This window comes from Sceloporus undulatus, chromosome 4 (genome assembly GCF_019175285.1).
Source record: "Sceloporus undulatus isolate JIND9_A2432 ecotype Alabama chromosome 4, SceUnd_v1.1, whole genome shotgun sequence".
NCBI lineage: Eukaryota > Metazoa > Chordata > Lepidosauria > Squamata > Phrynosomatidae > Sceloporus > Sceloporus undulatus.
In genome coordinates this window covers 180,216,571-180,240,271 of record NC_056525.1, presented here as the reverse complement: position 1 = coordinate 180,240,271, position 23,701 = coordinate 180,216,571, and the positions used below count along the sequence as shown (strand labels likewise).

Sequence of the window (23,701 nt, the reverse complement as noted above, 5' to 3'; positions counted from 1 at the left end):
TGCTGGCACCTAGATTTCCGCCAGAGGGAAGCCTCAGCCACCAAACGGCGAAGCTTTCCGCCGGCAGAAAAAGAACCCACAAAAAGCGGGTTCTTTTGCGATGCCCAAGTGCATAAATGGCACACTCATGACGTCACAAGCGCGACGTGATGTGTGGACACTATGCGTCTGTTATGTAATGGCGGCGCCCATGTGGATAGGGCGCCGCCATTTTGACACCACCAGTACGTACTAGGGTTAGGGAGTGTCTGCATGGTGTGTGCTCCCTAACCCTAGTACCGCCGCTGCTACGCCACATTTTGCCCGTCTATAATGGGCCTTTGTCTTTATATTCAGTCAGCACCCTTTACTGTTACAGAATGGTGGGAAGTTGGTTTCTTGTTAAGTCTATTTTATTCCATAGGTCATTCTTTTTAAGGTGGATTTGTAATCTGTGGTTTAATTATTTTAATAAGAGTAGAATCATGTCTATTAGTTGTAATTATTTATATCATTCTTCTTGTCCACTTAGTTTTTGTCCAGTCCAACTACAAGTGAGTTGTGTGCCTCGACTTCCCAACTAGGTTTAGTGGGGCTAAATCCAGATTTAGCACTAGAAACTTAAATTGGTGTTTATGGGTGAGAGGGCACTCTGTAAAGCTCTGCTTGTGCACAGCAGCCTCTGTGCCTTGCTCTTCACTATCCAAATATATACAGTCCTGTGATTTCATGTTAGTAATACTCAGATAAGCACTATTGCACCGTTATATCTGTGCTAGCTTTTATTTTCATCCCTGCATAGTAAAGAGCAGTGATAAAGGACAATTATATCATTTGGCATTCTTGTATCTGTGTAGACCTTGTAGAGAAAAATGGAAAATGTTCATTATTTTAGTGTTGATAGTTACTAACAAGAACTTTTCTCTCTGTATTTAACATTTTTAGGTGAAAGGCCATTTAAATGTAGTGAATGTGGGAAAGCATTTAATCAGAAGGGAGCTTTGCAAACCCATATGATTAAACACACTGGCGAAAAACCCCATGCCTGTGCCTTTTGTCCTGCAGCCTTTTCTCAGAAAGGCAATCTTCAGTCACATGTTCAGAGAGTACATTCAGAAGTGAGTATCAGGAGTTTATTTCTGAGACAACATACTTTATATCATATTGTTATTAATAGTCAGTGTTTCCAGGGATTGACAGGCGTTCCCAAGCACCATCAGCTGTGCTCTCCCCTCCAGAAATGGAGCTGTTATAACAATGCTTCCATATCCCATCCCACTGTCAATGGTCAAAAGTTAACATGAGGTTCAGCAGACGCAACAGAGGCATAGTTGGGATATGATTCCAAGAGAAAATGGGGTAGGGGAGTGGAAACGGGTAGAATAATGCGAGATTTAAAATATGTGGAAAGAAGGAGGCTAGCCAAACCTGTCACCTGTGAAATTTTACAGGTCATAATATTTGCAATTATTTTGTAGCAAGTGTAAGCAGATTTTCATTAAACCAGTGCCTCTCTGATGTAGATTCAAATGACAGATTGCTGCAAAATCCATCAGATTTGAGCTCTGGGTCCTATTCTCAGGAGCTTCAGAAAACAAACCAGTATAACATCCTTTCAAATATTTAAACAGGGCTATCATATTACCTCGTAACCATTTACTCTCAGGCTAAACATACCCAGCTCCCCAAGTCACTCTTCATAGGTAGCATGGTTTCCATACCTTTTACTATTTTGGTTGCTCTCAATATGCTCCAGCTTGTCAATATTTTTTTTAAATTGTGGATGTAGTTCACTTTATTTGCTGAGCTAATCTGACATAAACTGGGAGTAAGGCACCACTATTACTTAAACATATAAGATTTCATTGAGAGTTGAAAACCTACTAGTCATACTTAGATTTGTGGTATATTTCTCTGTATGTATAATGCTTCTGTGGTCATCTGAGGGCTCCAGCTCATTAACCCAATGCTTTTCTGTGTGTTTTGTTCTTAACAATTACAGCATTTTTATGACAACCTAATTGATTTAATTTGTTTAAATTCAACTGTCAAGCACAGTAGTCCTTTTCTGGTTTTTTATGCTGTTGTATTTTATAGTATTTTAAACGTAATGAGCTGTTTTTATGATGTTTATATTGTATGTCTTGTATTCTGTTTTTGTATTTCTTTTGCCTTGTTGTAACCCGCTTTGATCTACCCTGGAAAAGCGGGCTATAAATAAAAATTATTATTATTATTATTATTATTATTATTATTATTTGGATCATGCCATATTACATGCTTGTGGATATGGCTGAAAATTTTCAAACATGTTTGCCTTTTGAGTTCATTTATAAAGCAACTTGGATGGCTCATTTGGCTATAAAATAAAACAGTGTCTTTAAGTTAATATTAGATACAATGATATAGTTTATAGAATATAGAGTTTTAAGACTAAGCAATTCCCATTTCTTATGTTCCTAAAGGTGAAGAATGGTCCTACATATAACTGTACAGAGTGCAGTTGTATCTTCAAAAGCTTAGGCAGCTTAAACACTCATATCAGCAAGATGCATATGAGTAGTACACAAAACATAACAAGTTCTACAACGGAAACATCGCATATTACAACGGTACCGTTTGCACTCTTATTTCTTTTTGTAGAATGAAGTTGGAATACCTTTGTCCACTTGTATATCATCTGCCGCTTCACCTAGGGTGTGAGAGAGATTGGGATCGGGATCTGCAATTTCTGTTTTAACTTGTTATGTGCCTTCAAGTCTCCAATTTATGGAGATCTGGAGGTGAGCCTGTCACAGGGTTTTCTTGGCACAATTTGTTCAGCTGAGGTTAGCCTTTGATTGCCTGAGTCTGAGAAAATGTGACTCGCCCAAGGTCACTTAAAGAGTTTCCATGGCCAAACAGGGATTTGAACCTTGGTCTCCAGAGTCATAATCCACTAGTCAAATGATGACACTACGCTGGCTAAATTTAATTTAACTAGGTAGGGCAAGCTCCACCAGGGATTTCTTTCCTTTAGTGTCTACTGATATGAATGGTTTGGCAAGAACAAACCTTGTTCCTTTTATTTTTATTTTGCCTTGTCAAACAGATCTCAGTAGATCCCTTTAACCATAGAAATTCTACTAATTCAAATCAGAGATCAGTTTTCTGCCTGTTGGAATTTTGCAAACGTGCTCTGGGCACCATCAGTGGCTGTTGTGGAGTGCGTAGAGGGGTGGCTGATTGGGAAAATATAAGAAGCACCTCTTCTCTCGCCGTGTGCCTGTGCACATTCATGCATACACATACACATCTACAGTTGGCTAATATATTTGTAATTAGCTCTGCAACATCTTATATTTTCATATTTTGTTTTTGTCCATTAGCTTAATGCCTGCTTTTTCTCCCTAGGATAGTGTGGCTCAGCCTCTGACATTATCAACAGTTAATTTGTTGCAGCCTGTTGATAATAAATGGAAAAATGTAAGTATTCTTATTCTTAAACTAATTGTGTCATTGATATGACATAGAACTTTCCACATTTTTATTCTGGGTTAAGGACATGTAATTATTTCAGAGACAGTTTAGAAATCTTTGTGCTGGGTTTTGCTAGTTTGGATCCTATTACTGTCATTCAGTGAAAGTAACTTTTTGCAGCTTCCAAGAGCAGAATTGCCCTGATCCAATAGTTTGGATGTGCCTAGCCCTAGGGTAATTCTGTATGTATAATAATTAAGAAGAAATGAATATGGTGACCTTTGATAGTGCTGGTTTATTTTTGGTAGGGTCTGACTGTAGTCAGTGGTCCCCAAACTGTGCTCTTTAAGAGATTTTGCACTTCAGCTCCCAGAATCCCAGACTATTGGCCAACATGGTTGAGGCTTCTGGGAGCTGAAGTCTAAAATCTCTTAAAGGGCACAGTTTGGGGACCACTGCTCTAGTCTAGTATAGTGTTGTCACAGCTAGTAAACTATGAATAGGAAGTTGAGCTTCATGTAATTGATCAAAGGTTATGTGATAGTCTGGCCTGAAGCAGATGGTCATAAAGGAGTGGCCAGAGGCTGTTCCGGTCACGATTGGGTCAGGACCATGGCAACAACACATTCCACTTCTGAAGTGGGCCACTACTGTGCTCCCGAAGCAAGCCACCAGCAGGAATGAATTAAATCTACTTCTGAAAGGGCTGGCTTTCCCCCTGTTAGTGCAGCCTCAGCATAGCTTCCAGCCACTTTGGGGGTCTGTGTCATCTAAACGCCACACCCCAGAAGTGTCCAGAAGCTGTTTTATTTGGCCTGTTTGTTTTGGGCCACTGTCTGTGCTTGGACCAGCATAGTGGATGTGAATATGAAAGAGAGTTGCTGTTATTCCCAGCTGTTTGAGAAACAAACATAGTGATGTTGAAACAAAAACAAATGTGCCCTCTTTTAAACACTTTTTAAAAAAAAGTAACCCTCTATTTGTGTATGTGTGTGTGTGTGTGTATGTATGTGTAGGGGAGAAACAAACACTCTTGGTAATACAGGTTAATGCAGTGTAATTATTACATGACACCCTTGGTAATACAGGTTAATGCAGTGTAATTATTACATCTGGCTTCCAAGTCCAAAGTAATGGGACATGAGCATGTACAAATTTTGGAATCCACAGGAGGAAGGGTTCATGGGCCCACTTATTTGCTATGGTTTGTTTTGGGGACTCCTCGTGGATACCAAAATCTGTTGGTGCTCAAGCCCCATTATATACAAAGACAGAGCAAAATGTTATTCTTTATATAAATTGGCACAATCAAGGTTTGCTTTTTGGATTTTTAAAAACAATAATTACAAGCTATGGATGATTGAATTCGTGGATGCAGAATCCATGGATACAGCAGGCCAAATGTACTTGTCTTGGGGTAAGTCCCACCGAATTAACTGGGCTTACTTCTATGTAGCCATGTATACAATTATACTGGAGTAATTACATTTGGAACAATTGTTTAGATTTGAAATCATAGGAGCAGTCTCTCAGGGGACAGAGCAGTCTATTAATCTTGAAATATTTTTCAAATACAGTTGACTTTTGACTTTCGCAGGAGTTAGGGGCACGAGAACCCTGTGAAAGTAAAAAATGTGTGAATAAGGCATGGGAGGTGAAGAGTGTGTGTGCGTGCGTGTGTGCCCCCGCCTCCCTTCTGATTCCTTAGAGCTTAGGCAAGCTGAAGGGAGGCAGGGGACTCACATGCAAGCTCTTCTTGCCCCTCCTCTGATGCTTCCGATAACTTGCCTGAGCTGTCTGAGACATCAGAGGAGCGGTGAGAACAGTGCGTGCATCCCTTCCAGCTGCTCCCTCCCTCCTGGGCTCTAAGGGGGAAAGCCTGGGAGGGAGGAGGAGTGGGAGTGCGCACACATGTGGCATGACACTCATGAATAGTCAAATTCATGAGTTTCAAAGCTGCAAAAGTGGAAGAACCACTGTATTACAAATATATAGTAGTTATTGCCAAAGGAAACCAATTTCATGTTCTAAAAAGTCACCAATTATATGCTACATATTTAATTCCTTTGAATTTGATACCTGCATATTCAAGGCTACATTTCTTTTGTCTATAGACAGAAAATCCAGTAACGTCAGTTGCAGGACATCAAGGTCAACAGTCTGTCACTGATGTTATTCAACAGCTCCTTGAATTGTCAGAGCCAGTGGAAAATAATCAATCCCAGCAACCTAGTCAACAACTCAGTATGGCTGTAGGAATCAACAGAGACATTTTGCAGGTAAAATAACCTATTTTAGATTTGCCTCCTCACCTTTGACCATGGTGTGGAGCCTTTTGGGGATTCAATAAGGAAAGCCAAATAATATTTTAAGCTTCTCAATATTAGTGACTGAGCCAATTAATTATTTTTCTGATATGGTCCCCAAATTGCCTCTAACTTTGAAGTTTCTTAATTATTCCTACAGATTAAAATAGGACCATGTGATATATATCTGCCCCATTTAGAAGGGAAAGGCACTGTATACAGAAGGTTGAGGGCAGACTGCCCATGGCTGTTTTCTTCTTCACTTAGATCTGTGACTGCCTTAGCAAGAGCTGAATTTAGAGATTGCTAGTTTGTGTGGAGCTAGTGTGTGTAAGGATCATAGAATCATAGAGTTGGAAGAGACCCCAAGGACCATCCATTCCAACCCCTTGCCATGCAGGAATACACAATCAAAGCACTGCTGACAGATATCATTTAGGTTTGAACATTGCTGTCAGAATGGTAACAGCAAGTCTTCAATGTATAGTACTTCCTGATCGTTGTTGTTGCTGTGTGGCATCAAGTCATTTCTGACTTATGGCGACCTAATGGGGTTTTCTTGTCAAGATTTGTTCAGAGGAGGTTTGCCATTACCTTCTCCTGAGGCTGAGCGAGTATGACTCATCCAAGGTCACACAGCTGATTTTTCATGGCAAAGTGGGGCATTGAATCCTGGTCATCAGAGTCATAGTTCAGTACTCGGATCACTACAGCACACTGGCTCTCAGTACTTCCTGATATTGTTAACTTAAGATTTAATATGCATTACAGAAAGAGAAGAAAAATATAAACACCTATTAAATATAAGTTGCTTTGGGTATCAAAATGTGCTTTGAAACAAAAGTACTAATTAAGGAGTTTGGAAATTTGTAAAATACTCAAATTCATTTTAACACCCTCCCCCCATCTATTGTTCATATTGTGTTCTTTCAAGTCAATTCCAACTTATGGCAACCCTAAGGCATATCATGGGTTTTTCTTCAGATAGGGTTTGCCTTTGCCTTCCCAGGACTGAGCAAATGTGACTTGCCAAGGTCACCCAGTGGGTTTCCATAGCCCATCTAGAGTTGGCCAATATATTTGTTAGAAAAAAATGAAAGCTCCATAAATACTGTAAAACTTTCATGTTCTCCTGAAATCTTGTATACTCTTGTGACATTTGTTTGGCCTAATGATGATACTGCCCCAATGTGGATTTTGTTTTTTGTTTCTGGAATGTGGAAGATTAAAGTAATCTAAATGATATTCCTTGAAAAACTGATTTATTGTACTCTTGCCTGATTTTTCAAGTAAGGCTTATTGGAAGTACTTGCGAATCTTGCTCTCAGCTTAATTCATTATGTTTGTCTTAGCAAGCCTTGGAAAATAGTGGGCTCTCTTCAATCCCCGTTTCAGTGAATGCTGACAACAGTGAAAGTAAGACTTCTCAAACGCAGGATGAAAATACAGATGTTCAGAATCTGACCAGTCATCAAGTCGATTCTGGTAATATGGAACAAATCAAAGAGCAAGAAAAACCAGATAAAGTGGATAAAAAAGAGAAAAGGGTTCTGAAGAAAAAGTCTCAATTTTTACCTGGTAATAGTGAAATTGCTCACAATATACAATGATTGTGCTGTACCTCATACTGTATTGTAATTGCTTCTGTTGCTCCTTTCTGCTATTTATTAATCCAGAGACTGGACATTCTCTTCTCTAATCACTAGGAGACAGATTCTTTTAAGGAAAAAGACTGAAATTAGACTAGGATAACAGTTTCTAGATCCTCCTGTCTTGGCTATGGTTGTGAGATGTGAAAATATTCAGCTAATAGTTAGTACTTGTTTGCTAAAGCAATACAGCAGGGATTGGGAAGTGCAGAGAAAACAGTTTTTCATTCCTTTTCCCCCTTGCCCTAGGACATGTCTCTGATGTACAGAAACTAGTGATTTAACAGCTGTGTTCTTCCTCTGTGTAACAGATTCTTGAGCAATTCCTGTTTGTTTCAGTAGGGTGTACACAGGACAGTTTGTGAACAGACTGTGAACAGATATTCCATATCATAAAAATATAACAACTGTTTAACTCTTTTAGCAAAATATCACTGTTTCATACCACATATACTCTTGTATAAGTCGAAAAATTTAGGTCAAAAAATTGACCCCAAAAATGGGGTTGACTTATACACAGGTCAAAGGTCCTGAGACTCTCACCAGCCAGGCTCCCTCTCTGGGAAAAAGCCCAGCTATGGAGAATCTGGGAAGGGCAACTGATCGCTCTGCAGTCAATCCTCATGCAGGCTCCCTCCACGGGACAAAGCCCAACTGGGGAGAGGCTGGAAGGGCGGCCGATTGTCCTGCAGCCTATCCCCAGTTGGACTTCCTGCTGAAGTCTAACTTTCAACTTACCCATGGGTCGGATAAAAATCCACAATTTTTACCCCCAGAATTGACCTAGATTTATACATTTCCCCCCTTCTCTGTTGCAGTAAACTTGTATTGTGACTAAAGCTATCTTTACCTCCTTTACAATTATGTTTGAATCTTTGAATCTATGATTGGAGGTATCTGAGGAGAGATACTAGATTTCTTCAAAAATTTCTTTGAGATTTCTTTGTTTCATATTCTAATTTCTCATACTTGAGTCTGTTGTACTGATAGCATTTTATGCTTATAAAAATGTATTTACAGTATCTGTTTCAAATTGTATTTCAGGTTCCATACGTGAAGAGAATGGAATACGGTGGCATATTTGCCCATATTGTGCTAAAGAATTTAAAAAACCCAGTGATTTAGTCCGACACATTCGTATTCACACACATGAAAAGCCATTTAAATGTCCACAGTGTTTCCGGGCCTTTGCTGTAAAGAGTACTCTCACAGCACACATAAAGACACACACCGGAATTAAGGCTTTTAAGTGTCAATACTGTATGAAGTGCTTTTCTACCTCAGGAAGTTTAAAAGTGCATATTCGTTTGCATACAGGTAGGCTTTCACAGTTACAATTCCACTATTGCATGCTGATGTAGAGTAGAAAAGTGTTGGTGAAACTGATTAAAACCTGTAGTACCTTTTACCATTAGACATTATTGTCGTGTGGGGATTTGTTGTTGTTGTTGTTGTTAACAGTTTAAAAACAAAAATTTCTCCGGCAGTAGTTTTCTGCACACTGAGCCCATTTGAAGATAATGGAAGTCTATTTTCAAGTAAACCAGTATAAAATTGTGTTATCATTTTTATTATTGTTTATGTCAATAATAGAAAAAGTAGAAACAGTTCAAATTTCTGCAGGTATTTACTGTAACTTAGCAAGAAAAAAAGAAAGAAAGAATTGAAAATGTACATGTTAGTAATATTAGAAGCAAAGTCAAGCAGCATATAACATAACTATATGTGCTTAATTTTATATGTATCAGCACAATAATGAATGACTTGCATGTACAGAAATTGGAGTTACGGGTGTTTGAGATTTTATACATTTATGCTATGGCCAATATGCAGAAGAAGGGCTGATGGAACGATTGCCCCACCAGGCATTGGTTATACTGTATTTTTGCTAAAAATTGCATACTAAATTACAGTTTAGAGAGATGTGAACAAGCTTGGTGTCTCCTAGATGGCTTACAGTTGGCTTACACATTATAAACTGCTTAGTGAGTGCTTAGTTTACTATGAAGTGGTATAGAAATATAAAGTGCTATTGCTAGACTTTTCTCCTCCAATGTGGCTGTGAAGAACATTTTAGAAGCTTCTACTTCTGCTCAGTAGAGTCCCCACACCTTGTATCACCTAGTGCTGGGGGGGGTTGCCAGGGGGGCAGTAATGGCCAAAAGGGTGCCCTACCTTTTTCCTTCACCACAGTGACAGCTTCTTTGGAGAAGGTCGCCTAGAGAGGTGCACTCGTCATTTCCTTCGCTCATCAGGAGTTGGCTGCAGGTGCAGCAAAGCTGGGAGGAGTGTGCTTTCCCTTCTCCCTCACCACAGTGGTGGTGGCGGCAGCAGCATCATGCTGAAGAGGGAGCCATTCTGTGGCAAAGCCAGGAGGGGCATGCTCACCTTTTTCCTTTGCCACAGTGGCAACTCCCTCAAGAGCTTGCTCATCTTCACCACAGCAGCAGCTCCATCTATAGGAGGAGCCAGCTGGCATAGCAAAGCCGGGAGGGGTGCACTTGCCTTTCTCCTTCACCACAGAAGTGGCTTCCTCTTCAGGAAGAGGCCACTGCTATAGCAAAGCCAGGAAGAGCAAACTCACCCTTTCTCACCCTGAAGTGAGAGGATGGACAGGTGTCATCTTCTTCTGAAGTGTTACTAGGTGTGGGCCCCTTAGTGACACACACTCTTAGTGATGCCCCTGCTTCTGCTGTTAATACAACCCCTCAAATGTTGTTATTCTTAACAAGGGTTAACATGCTAGCTTCTGTAGCGATAGTTTGCAGTTGATTTTTGAATCTAACCATGGTTAGGACTAACCACAGTTTGCTTGGTTTAGTGACATAAAAACCTATGTTTAATCAAAAACTCTTCCTTTAAGAAGATGAAATTTAATACAGGAAGGCTTGGCTTGCTCATTAAGCCATGATCAGCTCATCAAACAATGGTTTGTTCACATCTTGATAAACCTCATTTAGTATGACATCCAGATGCAGCCATTATGTGATTAGGCTACAGATGAAAATACAAACAAATTAACATTTCCAATATTCTTTAATATTTAAATCATGAATGTGGAAATGTCTTGAGAATAGACATATCTGTATATTTATAAGTTTTGATACATTTTTACAGAGATATATATCCAAATTCAGATATCAATGTGAACTACATTGCTTTTAGATGCATGTTCCTTTTTGTAGTGTATACAACTAGTTATATGTAACTATGCACAGCTGGAGCTGGCTTTGAGAATGCATATGTTGGATAGAAGAGTATAAGAAAGAAATGTGTGAAATCAAATGTTTATGTGATGTAAATTTTGTTTAGCATTTGCTGTAGGATAGTATATCTGAACAATCCTTGGCAGTTGGAAATTTTCATAAGTTATGTATAGATGCTGCATAGAGCAAAATTGCTAAATGAATTCTTTTTAGTGTAATGTTTGAATTATAGAAAATTAAAGAACTAATATTTTATTATTTTTAGGGATTAGGCCTTTCGCTTGCCCCCACTGTGATAAAAAGTTTCGAACTTCAGGTCACAGAAAGACGCACATCACGTCTCACTTTAAACACACTGAACTAAGAAAAATGAGACATCAACGTAAACCTGCAAAAATTCGAATAGGGAAGACCAGTGTGCCAGTACCTGATATTCCTTTGCAAGAACCTATCCTCATCACAGATTTAGGTAAAACACATACAGTATACAAAGAAAAGATTGAAGAAAATCCTTTTAAATTATATTTTGCTGATCATTAGTGTGAAAGCTGTGTCTTATTAGGCATGTTTATTTTTTCATAATACATTTTAGATAGATGTAGATAATATGCAAAATCATGACCTGTGGATGTGACTGATAGCATAATATATGAACTTTATTATGTACACATAATAAAGTTCATATAAACACCACCAGAATACAGTGGCTAGGTAGATACAGTTTTGTGACAGGATATTCATTTCTGGGTATAAATTATAAAAGGACAAGCAATTCTAGAATTTTAAAATTTCATGCAAGATGATATGTGTGGCAAAAAGATGATACTTGGAGCCTGAACTGTTAACTTGTCACTACTAGGTTATTTGATGTTTTAAGTGACCATAGTAAGTGTTAATGATAGTTTATTTGGTCTTTAACATAAACATTAATACTTTCTGTTGACACTACTTAACTCATCCATTGTCCCCAAAGTGATTTCCTGAGATAGACACAAAAGGAATTTCTACGTATAAGCATTAGTTAAGATGTTACTATCTAGGTTCCAAACACACTGCAGAAATAATGCAGTTTGAGACCCCTTTAACAGCCCTGGCTCAGTGCTAGGGAATCCTAGGGATTGTAGTTTATTGTGCCACCAGAGCTCTCTGACACAGAAGGCTAAATGTCTCACAAAACTACAATTCCCAGAATTTCCTAGTATTGAGCCAGGGCAGTTAAAGTGGTCTCAAACTGGATTATTTCTGCAGTATGTTTTGGACCACAATGGTCTATCCAATTTTGAATTGGCAATATAGTGCTAATGCAATAGAATTTATTTCTCCCTCTTTACTTGGACCTTTCCGCCTTTCCTGAAAACTAACATATAAGGGTTTCCTAGCCCTTTCTTTTGGGGGGAACACAAGAAAGGGTTGACATGTTTGTTAGATTCTGCTGTTCCACTATGAAATGCCCTCCATTTCATACTGGCCAAATTTTCTAATTTAGAAAGCATGGTGAACAAATAGGGTGCATGGATGTGTAACTAAACCAGGGATTTCAGGAATCCTGTACTACTTGGTTGTTCATGCTTGGGGTTTAAGAAGCTAAAGAAGCCACAAATCTTAGCTCCATGTTTGTTCAATTGATCACATTGCCTTAGTTTGGACTCTTTCTCTTCTCTGTTTTTTCTCTCAACAAACTAGAGAAGGAATCCAGGGTTTGCTTATCTTGTTTGCCTGGAGGGAATAAACCAGAGAAGTGAAGCTGCCTACTGCAAGAGCATGAAGAACACCAACTAAAGAATAAAATTCTGTGGCTTGTTTGGCTGCCTCTGCTTCAGACAGGAGCAATCAAATGCTCATTCAAGACAAGTCAGGATTTTCATGTCATGCAAAGATACCCATAATTGTTCCTTTGTCCTGAGAGTTTTGTGTGCATTAAGGAAGGATATGATTATGGGAGAAATGCTTTACTGCTGTTTGGAGCAAGAATATGCTAGACAGTGTTACTTTTTTTTAAAAAAAACGTCAACAAATCTTTCTGAATTAGTACCCAATGTTCCATCTTTTTCTTTTTTCTCTCTCTCTCATTAGGTCTTATCCAGCCAATCCCAAGGAATAGCCAATTCTTCCAAAATTATTTCAATAACAATTTTGTGAATGAGGCAGACAGGCCATACAAATGTTATTACTGTCATAGAGCTTACAAAAAATCATGCCATCTTAAACAACATATCCGGTAAATTCATGCAGAATTAAACATAAAAGTGAATAATTCTTTCTTTGTCTTGTCTCTGCTTGCCTTACCTTATTACCCATCTTGCCTTACGTATTCAGTAATTTGTTTTGCATCCCAAAGGCATACAATGTTCAGTGGAAATAGTGCTGCAAGAAATACTATTGTATTTTTTCTTTTCCCACAAAGCCATTTGGTTGGGAATAAAAAAAAGCACTTCTCTTACCCCCAGATGATTCTGACATTGTACAGCGCGCCCAAGCCGTATGCAGGCTTGCTGTACGCGAACTTGAGGTCACACAGACGGCAAGCCCTAACATGGTGAATGGGATGCACACCCATAGTGCTCACCGTGCCACAGGGGCACACCCCATTCAAATGAATGGAGCTTGAACATAGGCGGCATTTCCCTTATGCATGGGGTCTGGAACGGATGAATGAATGAGATCCCTGCATAAGGCGAGGGCACACTGTATTCTGCTAAAGTGAGGTTTGTGAAGTTCTGTGTAGACGCAGTTTAGATGGGAAGGTGGGAAAGAAATGTACTACATAAATGAAGCAATATTTAATTATCTTATATAATTTTAATATATACAAGTATTTGTTTCAGATCCAGCCATAGATAATGCACAAGATATAAATCCAGTAACTAACAAACTAAATAAATCATAAGCACTACCTTCAAGTTCTCACCAGGCTTACAGATATGCAGACAACTTTAGGGAGCAGTAACCTCCAAGGATGGAGAGGAACATCCTACATGAGTTCAAAGTGCTAAATATGCTGATTGGGTGTGGAAGGTCTGTGGATGGTTTGAACAGGGAGCATTGTTACTGTTCCCACTTCTAAATTGTAATGTTTTCTTCAGTCTGTTATTGATGGTAAAATTTTGGGGGAAATGTAGCAGATTCCCCACTTCCTTTAAAAAAAAAATAACCCTGAGAACTCAACCCTGGTACATATTAGCTTTCCCTTTCATTTTTCTATTTTTTAAATTTTGTTTTAAAGATCACATACTGGTGAGAAACCATTCAAATGTTCCCAGTGTGGAAGAGGTTTTGTGTCTGCCGGAGTGCTGAAAGCACATATTCGAACCCACACTGGATTAAAAGCTTTCAAGTGTCTCATATGCAACGGCGCTTTTACAACTGGTGGGAGTCTGCGGAGGCATATGGGTATCCATAATGACCTTCGGCCATATATGTGCCCATATTGTCAAAAAACATTCAAAACCTCATTAAACTGCAAAAAACACATGAAAACACATAGGTATGTACATTTTAATGTTCTAAACATATTTTCCCCAGGATTCATCACTTGGATATTTTATTTATGCCAGGCTTTCATTAAAAATCAGCATTCTCACTTTTGGAATTTGAAACAATCCATTAGGGAATTCAAAGTTAGTCTTTGGGTAAGCTGTTAGGGCACTAAATGCAGTGACCTGAAGAGTCACGTGTAACCACAGACAAATACTTGGGGCTGTAATGTTTCAGCTGGTTTAAAAAAATTAAATTTTAGACCTGGAAAAATAATGAGAAAAATGCTGGCTGAAGTTTTTGAAACTTTCCTACTTTTAAATTAGTAGAGCTATGGAATCACATGGCTGCAATGAACTGTCGTCCTCCCTTTTCTGAGTTACTTATGATGTTGCAGAATGTTAACAAGTATTCTAATTGATAAAAGGCCTGAGGTGTGCAGTCAGGATTGCCCTGGTATGTCCATTGTTCCAAACAGGGAAAATTATTCTGTTTTCTGCATTGTTGCTGTTGCTTGTTGGGTACCTTCTAGTCATTTTCGACTAACATGAATCTATCATGGGGTCTTCTCAGCAAGATTTGTTCAAAGGGGGATTGCCATGTGACTTGCCCAAGGTCACCAGCTGGGCTTCCATGGCTGAATTGAGATTCAGAGTGTGGTCTCTTAGAATCCTACTCCAGCACTCAAGCTGGATCTCTTGTTGTGTATTACTGGTCTAGAAGGAATAATGATGTGTAAAGTTGTAATGAAGGTTTTAGATATATAAAACTAAAGCAGCTCATGGTATTCTTTCATGTCTTGAAGTGCAAGAGACCTCTTTTCCTCCTCTTTCAGATATGAGCTTGCACAACAGCTGCAGCAGCATCAGCAGGCTGCTTCAATCGATGATACAACAGTAGATCAACAGAGCATTCATGTTTCCACTCAGATGCAAGTGGAGATTGAAAGTGAAGACCTACAGCAAACTGAAGGTGTCACAACAGACCAAGAAGCTATTTTAGACTTAGACCAACAACAGGTTGTAGACACAGAAGAACCAGAATTGAGGCCACAGTTGACTGACCAACCATTAAATCAAGATGAAGGTAAATACTCAGACCATACAAAATACATAGGTTTTGGATGCAGGCTAAGTGAGTTCCCCCTTTAGTTGCATTGAAATCAATGGAATTTAAGATTGTCATGATTATATGTCTCATTGATTACAGTATTATTAAAATGTGACTTGTCTGGATCCAGTCAATAATAAATAATTTACTGTTTAATTTCAAGGAAAATTGGTTAGGTAGGCAACTCATACTCTGCATTAAATTTAAAGATATAAATGTGATGTCTGCATTCAGCTGTAGTCAGCACTCTGCCTTGTTTCTCTTCTAACAATTCAGAAAAAGAATCCAGGATTTGTTCTGTGTTTTCTTTCTCTTGCTGGTTGGAGTAAAAAATGCCAGACAGACCGCTGCTGTCAGATTTGGATGTCACAGTCCCCCGCCCCACTTTGTTCTTCAGAAGGAATGGGGATGCAAAGGAATGGCAAGAGCCACAGTCTTTGCTTGTGCAGAAAAGCAGAAGGAACTGGAAATTTCTAGGGAACCTAAAGTGAAAGAGAGACTGGGGTCCAAAACACATTGAAGAAATGATCCAGTTTGAGACCACTTTAACTGCCCTGGCTCAGTGTTAGGGAATCCTGGGAACTGTTGTTTTGTGAGAATTTAGCTTTCTCTTCTTCAGGGGGCTGTTAGAGAGGAGGGCAAGACAGTATGTATATATGTGTGTGTGTGTGTGTGTTTAATATAGTAATAAGTATAAGCAACACATTGACCAAAGAAGTACAAAGGCTGTGCATGCATTGCTGCCTGATATTAACTTGCATATAAAATAAACTCATTAAGAAATAATATATTGATTGAGATAAAATTACGAATATGTGAAATACCACTACACAAAGCAATATAAAGCCCTAGAAAAATATTTTTAAAGTATTATTACAATTATTGTATTAACAACCAGATTTTTTTTTAAAAAACCCTGTTTTTAAAATTTGTTAAATTAATTTTAATGTAATTTGCTTTCTGTACCTTTATATTTCTAATTTCAGACAGATTTGTGACATCCCAGCATACACTTCAAGAGAATATAAATCAGTTTGCACAGCAAACCGTAGCACAGCAATCATTTGATCAGCAAGCTTTATCGCAAGGTTCGTAAAAATATAAATATGAGTTTATGTTGCTGTGAAATTACGACACAGACATGCAGTGGTTGCCATTCTAAAATGTCATGTTTGAGGAAGGAAGTTTCAATAAATTATATTTTCTTAGCCTAATCTGTGTAACCATGGACTCAGGTTTTATGTTCTGTGGATTGGATCAAGAGTCAAAGGGGCTTTTTTCTGGTTGCAGAAGAAACCAGGATTCTTTTGGAACAGAGTGGGAGGAACCACAGGGGGTTGTCAGAGGAAGGGGCACTGGTGAAATCCACCCCACCCCTTTCCTCTGTCACCAGCAGAACTCATTGGAATGCAAGTTTGAATCAACAATTCAGTTACCTGCATCATTGGTGCAGATCATGTCCTCCTTAACAAGAAAACAAATTTAATTATACTTTTCTAGAAAACATTTCTTTTTTATCATAGGGTAGTCATCTCATAGAAATGTAAGTTACTCAATTATGCTAGACAAAGCATGGTTTAAACCTGTATTGTACAAGATGTCTGTTCTACTTGGAATGCCCTCTACAAATTTCCCTTACTTTGAAGTTTTCTTGGAGTTTTTGGAGCTCTTCAAATATTTAGAATTTCAGGTGGGTATATATGCATACAAGTGTTTAAAATGGCAGACCCTCTCCCTTTGTCTTCATATGTGCTTCACATTTCACCGTTTTCTTTTCTACAGTGAGGCAAGAAAATGAAAGCTGCCAACATTTTCTTATTAATTTTTTTTACTGGACTATAATTTTTTAGGCATTATTGTTCTTGGTTGATTTCATCTGAAAGCTTTATGAGATACCTTATTGATTTCCTAAACCATCTGAACAACATCTACCCCAGCATCCAATTCACTATGGAAAAAGACAAGGAAGGAACACTGCCATTCTTGGATGTCCTAGTCATCTGCAAACTGAACCAATGTTTGGGTCACACAGTATACAGGAAACCCACACATACAGACAGATACCTGCACAAGAACTCCAACCATCACCCAGGACAAAAAAGAAGCACAATCAAAACACTGGTAGACTGAGCAAAACGCATCTGTGAACCCCACTTCTTGGAAGATGAACTGAAGCACTTGGACCAGGCTCAGTCTACAGGCTAATGGTTATTCCAGCTCAGACATCAGAAGGGCTGCCAGGCCCAGGAAAACTTAGAGGAGTGAAGACAAGCAGCCACCCAAAGGGAAGGTATTTTTACCATACATCAAAGGAGTCACAGACAGAATAGGCAAAGTGGTGAGGAAGCACAACCTTCAAATGGTTTACAAACCAACAAAGAAAATCCAGCAAATGCTTTGCTCAGCCAAGGACCAGAGAGACCCTCTCACAGCCGCAGGAGTTTACCGCATATCATGCAGCTGCGGACAAGTCTACATAGGGACCACCAAACACAGTGTGCTAACAAGAATCAAGGAACACGAGAGACATTGCAGGCTGGGCCATCCAGAAAAATCAGCAGTAGCAGAACATGCCACAAACCATCCTGGGCATAAAATACTGTTTGAAAACACTGAAATTCTGGACCATGCCAACCGCTACCATGTCAGGATGCACAGGAAAGCCATTGAAATCCACAAACACCTGGACAATTTCAATAGGAAAGAAGAAACCCTTAAATTAAAGGTTTGACTACCAGTCCTGAAAAATAGCAAGATAAAGACTCAACAAATGCAAATGAGAAATTTCCCAGCAGACAATGAGCACTATCAAGCAAAAACTAATCCTCTTTTGCAGACCCTCCCACCCTGAGGCCTGCCATTAGTAATAGAACAATACACATGTAAATCACTCCTGCCTTTCCAGGTCACACAATATATATACTCAAGTCCTTTCCAGGCAAGCATTCTCTGAAGATGCCAGCCACAGATGCTGATGAAACGTCAGGATGAAATTCTTCTAGAACATGGCCACATAGCCCAAACCCCCCACAAAAAACTATAAAAATAAAGACTTTTTTCCCCCTTTGCTTGATCTCTCCATTCAAATTTTTCAGAGTATATAATGTGAGAGGTGACAAGACGTTAATGCCTTTTTTGATGCATCTGATGAGAAAACATCAGAATTAAATAAACTTTGGCAGCACTTTCAATATTTCTATGATCTGTGCTTTAAATTGGCTGATTTGTATGACTATAAGTCTAGCTAATTATTATTATTATTATTATTATTAACCTTTATTTACACAGTGCTGTACATACAATCTTTTTAATTGGACGGTTCCCTGCCCTAAGGCTTACAATCTAAAAAGACACGACACAAACGGGGAAGGGGAAGGGGATGAGGGCCAACAGTTCTTCTCTACCTCCAAGGCCTGGATCAGGGGAGATGGACTGGAGGGAGGACACAGCAATACAGGAAATGATTCAATAAAACAGGCAACAAAGGAACATCAAGTAGCAAGTGACAATTATGCAATGCCTGGGAATGCTTCTCTGAACAGGATGGTCTTCAACTCCGTTTTGAAGCTGGTTAAAGAAGTGATGGCTCTTGCTCGTGGGGGAAGAAGGTTCCAGGAATGAGGGGCAGCGAGTGAAAAGGGGCAAATTCAAGATGGGGCAGAGGAAATCATGGGCTGGGACAGCAGACCTTGACTACCAGAACAGAGGGCCCTAGTGGGAAGGTGAGGAGAAATAAGGTCTGATAAGTAAGGAGGGGCCAGCCCATGGAGGGCTTTAAACGTCGACAGCAGGAGCTTGTACTGAATGCGGAAAGGGAGGGGGAGCCAGTGAAGGGATGCCAGCACAGGAGAGATGTGGTCAGAGCAGTGGGCAGATGTGATAATGCTGGACAGAGATTAAAGGACGGAGGTGAGAAAGAGGAAGCCCAGCCAGGAGAACATTACAGTAATCAAGTCGTGAGACCACTAGGGCATGGACCAGGATCTTGGCAGAAGAGGCGGAGAGATAAGGTCGGATTTTGGCAATATTGTATAGTAAGAATCGGCAAGCCTTGGTTGTGGTCTGGATCTGCGGGATACACGACAGAGAAGAATCAAAGATAAAACCAAGACTGCGGGCTTGCTGGACTGGTTGAATAGAAATGTTGTCCACAGAGACAGAAAAGGAGTGTTGAAGGGTGGACTTAGGAGGAAAGACTAGCAGCTCTGTTTTGGACATGTTGAGCTTCAAACACCGATGGTGCATCCGCTGCGAGACAAGACGAAACTTGCTGTTCAAGCCTTGGAGAAAGGTCAGGGGTGGAAAGATACAACTGGATGTCGTCAGCGTACAGATGGTAGGAGAAAGCAAAAGAGCTAATGAGTTTACCTAAGGACAGTGTGTAGAGAGAAAACAGAAGGGGACCCAGAACAGAGCCCTGGGGAACTCCAACAGATAAGGGAACAGGAGATGAAGTCTGACCTCTTGCAACCACTGCAAAAGATCTGCCAGACAAGTAAGATCTAAACCAGTCGAGAACAGAGTCTGAGAACCCAAGGTCAGAGAGTATGTCAATTAGGAGACAGTGATCAACGGTGTCAAAGGTTGCAGACAAATCAAGAAGGATGAGAACAGAGTAAATGGCCTGTAAAAGGTCATTCGAAATCTTAGTGAGAGCTGTCTCAGTAGAATGCCTTAGGCTGAAACCAGACTGAAAGGGATCGAGGATGGAGTTGGCTTCAAGAAACGTAAGACAGCGAGAATAAACAACCCGTTCCAAAACTTTAGAAAGAAAGGGAAGAAGAGAAATTGGACGATAGCTAGACAAAGAGGAGGGGTCAAGAGAAGGTTTTTTCAGAATTGGGGAAATGAGAGCATGTTTGAAGTCCGAAGGGAAGGAGCCTGTAGAGAGAGAGAGAGAGATTGAAGATATGGAGAAGCGAGGGCAGAAAAGAAGGAGCTATAGAAATTAGAAGATGAGTAGGAATTGGATCAAGAGAACAGGTTGCAGGTTTGCAAGAGTTCAGAAGTGTAGAGAGTTCATCCAAAGAAGCAGGAGGAAACACAGTAATTTTTTTAGGCGAGGACGTTAGAAGATTATAAGCAGAAGAAGAATTGGGAGGGACTATCTCAGAGCGAATAGTGGTGATCTTTGAGATGAAATAATTAGCAAAGTCATTAGGAGAGAATGATGAAGAGACAGGAGGAGAGGGAGGTTTCGCTGCGGGCGCCTCTCATTTGCGGAGATCAATGATTTGTAATAAATTTGTTTAGCCATAGAGAGGGCGCGTGAGAAGGAAGAAAGAACAAATTTGAAGTGGATAAAGTCAGCCCACTCTTTGGATTTTCTCCAAAGACGTTCGGCCGCTCTAGAGCAGGACCGGAGAAACTTGATGATGGGGGTAAGCCAGGGCTGAGGCCTAGTCTTAGAGGAAGAAGTGCGTACAGAGACAGGGGCAAAGCGGTCAAGAGTCGAGGAAAGAGTGGAGTTAAAGCCATTGCTGAAACAGCAGAATCCCCAAGATTTAGGGAAGAGAGAGATGAATCCAGGGTCTGACCAAGATGGTTAGAGTCAACAGATTGAAGATCACGAAAATAGCGTTGAACCATGTGATGAGGAGGTGGAGTATAAGTAAGAGCAAAGGAGATTAAGTGATGATCAGATAGTGGAAAGTCAAGTGCCAGGTAGTCAGAAATGGCACATTTTGCAGCAAAAACTAGGTCAAGACAGTTTCTTGAGAAGCTTGAGTTTCTTCCTCTTGTATCTTTGCTTTGTTACTTCCTTCCTGTGAATGAGTGAACATGCCAGGATGTTATTGTTTATTATTAATATTTATGTAAGTATGTATGTTTCTATGAATGAGATAAACCATCGAATCAAATTATTTTTAAACTTGGAGGTGTGGTTAATGGCTTCCAAACAACAGTGGCACCATGTTCTGATATATTTAGAATCCTTTAATCCTAAAGACCCAGTGTGGTGTAGTGGTTTGAGTGTTGGACTACAACTCTGGAGCAAATCACATGCTCTCAGTTTCAGGTGAGGGCAATGGCAAACCTCCTCTGAACAAATCTTGCAAAGAAAACCCCATGATAGGTTCACTGTAGGATCGTCATAAGTTAGCAGTGACTTGAAGGCATACAACAAAACAGCAGTCATAGTGTGCAGATTTGCAGATTCCTGGTTTGTTCTGCTCTTGTAAAGGAAGGAGCAAAGAGATTTCAAAGGGAAATGCATCTGGATACTTTATATACATGCCTTACAGTGGACTCTGGATGTCCGTTGAAATTTGGTTCCAGGATGCCATGTTGATAACAAAATCCATGGACACTCAATTCCCACTATATACTGCGGCAGAGTAAAATTATGTCCCTTATATAAAGTGGCAAAATTAAGGTTCCCCCCCCCCCCCACCACCACCACCCTATTTTCAAGCCATCGATGGTTGAAACTGTGGATGCAGAATCTGTGGCTATGGAGAGCCAACTCTTCTTATTAAGCCATTATGTAGTTGTCAAACTTAGCATTTGTCATGGTGAAAACCTCCAGGTTAACCTGAGCACTCTGAGACAAATTCTCAAATTTAAAGTTAGGGTCTTTGTTCTTTTTTCCCCTCCTTTCAGGCATCTGAAATTTACAGGGAGCTGTTGTTCTGGTAGAGTGTAAATGGGGTGAGGGGTACTGATAGTTTGTCTTCTTCTTTCTACACATAGAGTAGTATCTGTTATTTAAATATTACAAGCAACTAGGAAATGGCATGTTTAACAGAGAGTGTGAATGAGTTGAGAATGATTGTTATATCGTAAACTCACTCACACACAGACACACACACAAACACATTATATGGCCTGGTATTCTTCCAGCTTTGTTTTATATGTCTGTGATACCAGTGTAGATAAAGAGAGTTGGGTCAACCTCTTAGACACATGCATGCATAAAACAAATCTAGAATTTGAATGGCTCTGAGCTAAATTTTAAAGGAAGCTTCAAAATGTTTTTTGTGGAGATCTTTGTTTAAAAAAGTAAATTAAGGTTAAGTGACCTTATTCTGTGGATATTGTAATTATTTGGAATCTTTCTACTTTGTTGTTTTATTCCAGGTGAAGAGGAAATTACTTTTACTTTCTCTGAGTTACTGATATATTTGTTGTTCACTAGGCATTGCTGGATACACTACTTTGTTGGTATAGCAACACACAAATTAGGCTCTGTAAATTCCAGAAAATTTTCATACAATCAGCCCTCTATATCAGTGGTGACCCCCCCCCCCCCCGCAGATACTAAAAAGCATGGGACCTCAAGTCTCGTTATTGTCAATAGATGCACGATATGAATGTGACCATGTTGTCATGGCCATATGCTTGCACTGCCATTGACGATAATGGGGCCATCCACAGATGCTCCAATCTGCTGATGGCTAGCCTGCTGTTACAGAGGCCCAGCAGTACTACTGGCATGGATTTTAAGTGGCAAGACCCCAAATCTCCAACTTTGTATTTCAGAATGGATGGGAATCTTAGAATTTACCAGACCTGCAAAGGACAGAACAACTTGTTCAGTCTTAGATCTATAATGTGGAAGACATTCTTCTTACATTCCTGCTTAAGAGCACTTAAGAGCTCTCTAGTGAAGTTCTTTAATTGTTCAGAAAATATATTACAGTACTATAGGTAAGCCTGAGTTACATAAAAGATAAAAATATAAGGGGTTCCGATTTTTCTTGTGGCAGGTTTTACAGTTAATGATGGCTACAGTCAGACAAATCAGTTTCCAGCAGTACAGCAACTTCAGGATTCAAGCACCCTTGAATCCCAAGCTCTTTCAACAAGTTACCATCAACCAAATCTTCTTCATGTTCCTGCACCAGATGCTATTAGTGTAGTAAGTAGTTATTGAAAAGTTTTAATTCATTTTTTTCTTATATGTGATTTATTTTGTTTTGTGAAATACACAGTTCTTTTTCTATTAGTACCCGAGAGAAGATTTTACCACTTCATCAAATTACTTGGGGTGTGTGTGTGCTTACTTGTTTAACAATGTCTGCAATGCCTTTGGACAAAGCTTCCGAGGCGTTTTTTACAAAAAGGATAAATTACAAAATAAATAAATAATAGCGCACATTACAGTACACTGAAGATTCTGAAAGTAATAGCATTGATGCCAGACAAAGGCTTTCTTTTAGGTTGCCTCCCATATTAGATCAGGAGATAGGGGGTTGAGGAACCTGGAGAAGCACTTCCAAATAGGATCCCAGTATGTGGGCCCATCAGTGCAGGATGTATTGTGCCTTTAGGTATTGGTGTCCTAAGTAACATCCTACTTTATGACTGTAAGGGTCAGCACTAATACCTTGAATTGTGTTTAGAAAGTTGTCCTATTAACAAAGGATGTTCTAATCTGTTGGTCCCAGTCAGCTGTTTAGCAGCTGTATTTTGGACTAAGTACAGTTTCCAAACAGCTTTCAGAAGAGGAATGCATATAGCAGACCATCCGACATTTTACCAGAACATTGATGTGAGCAAGCTATCTCTGCCTGGG

The 23,701-nt window shown here is 39.6% G+C and overlaps 1 protein-coding gene across 5 annotated transcripts in view; it reads left to right on the top strand.

Annotated features, from left to right (window-relative positions):
- ZNF236 (zinc finger protein 236) overlaps positions 1 to 23,701 on the top strand; it is a 76,224-nt gene that overhangs the window by 10,993 nt on the left and 41,530 nt on the right. For all 5 annotated transcript variants that reach the window (XM_042463844.1, XM_042463845.1, XM_042463847.1 and 2 more), the window contains exons 6-17: positions 925 to 1,097; positions 2,445 to 2,591; positions 3,373 to 3,444; positions 5,553 to 5,717; positions 7,097 to 7,322; positions 8,438 to 8,710; positions 10,865 to 11,068; positions 12,673 to 12,817; positions 13,823 to 14,083; positions 14,909 to 15,159; positions 16,170 to 16,271; positions 22,893 to 23,044. In XM_042463844.1, the coding sequence (XP_042319778.1) occupies positions 925 to 1,097; positions 2,445 to 2,591; positions 3,373 to 3,444; positions 5,553 to 5,717; positions 7,097 to 7,322; positions 8,438 to 8,710; positions 10,865 to 11,068; positions 12,673 to 12,817; positions 13,823 to 14,083; positions 14,909 to 15,159; positions 16,170 to 16,271; positions 22,893 to 23,044 (2,171 nt within the window). The remainder of the gene's footprint in view (positions 1 to 924; positions 1,098 to 2,444; positions 2,592 to 3,372; positions 3,445 to 5,552; positions 5,718 to 7,096; positions 7,323 to 8,437; positions 8,711 to 10,864; positions 11,069 to 12,672; positions 12,818 to 13,822; positions 14,084 to 14,908; positions 15,160 to 16,169; positions 16,272 to 22,892; positions 23,045 to 23,701) is intronic.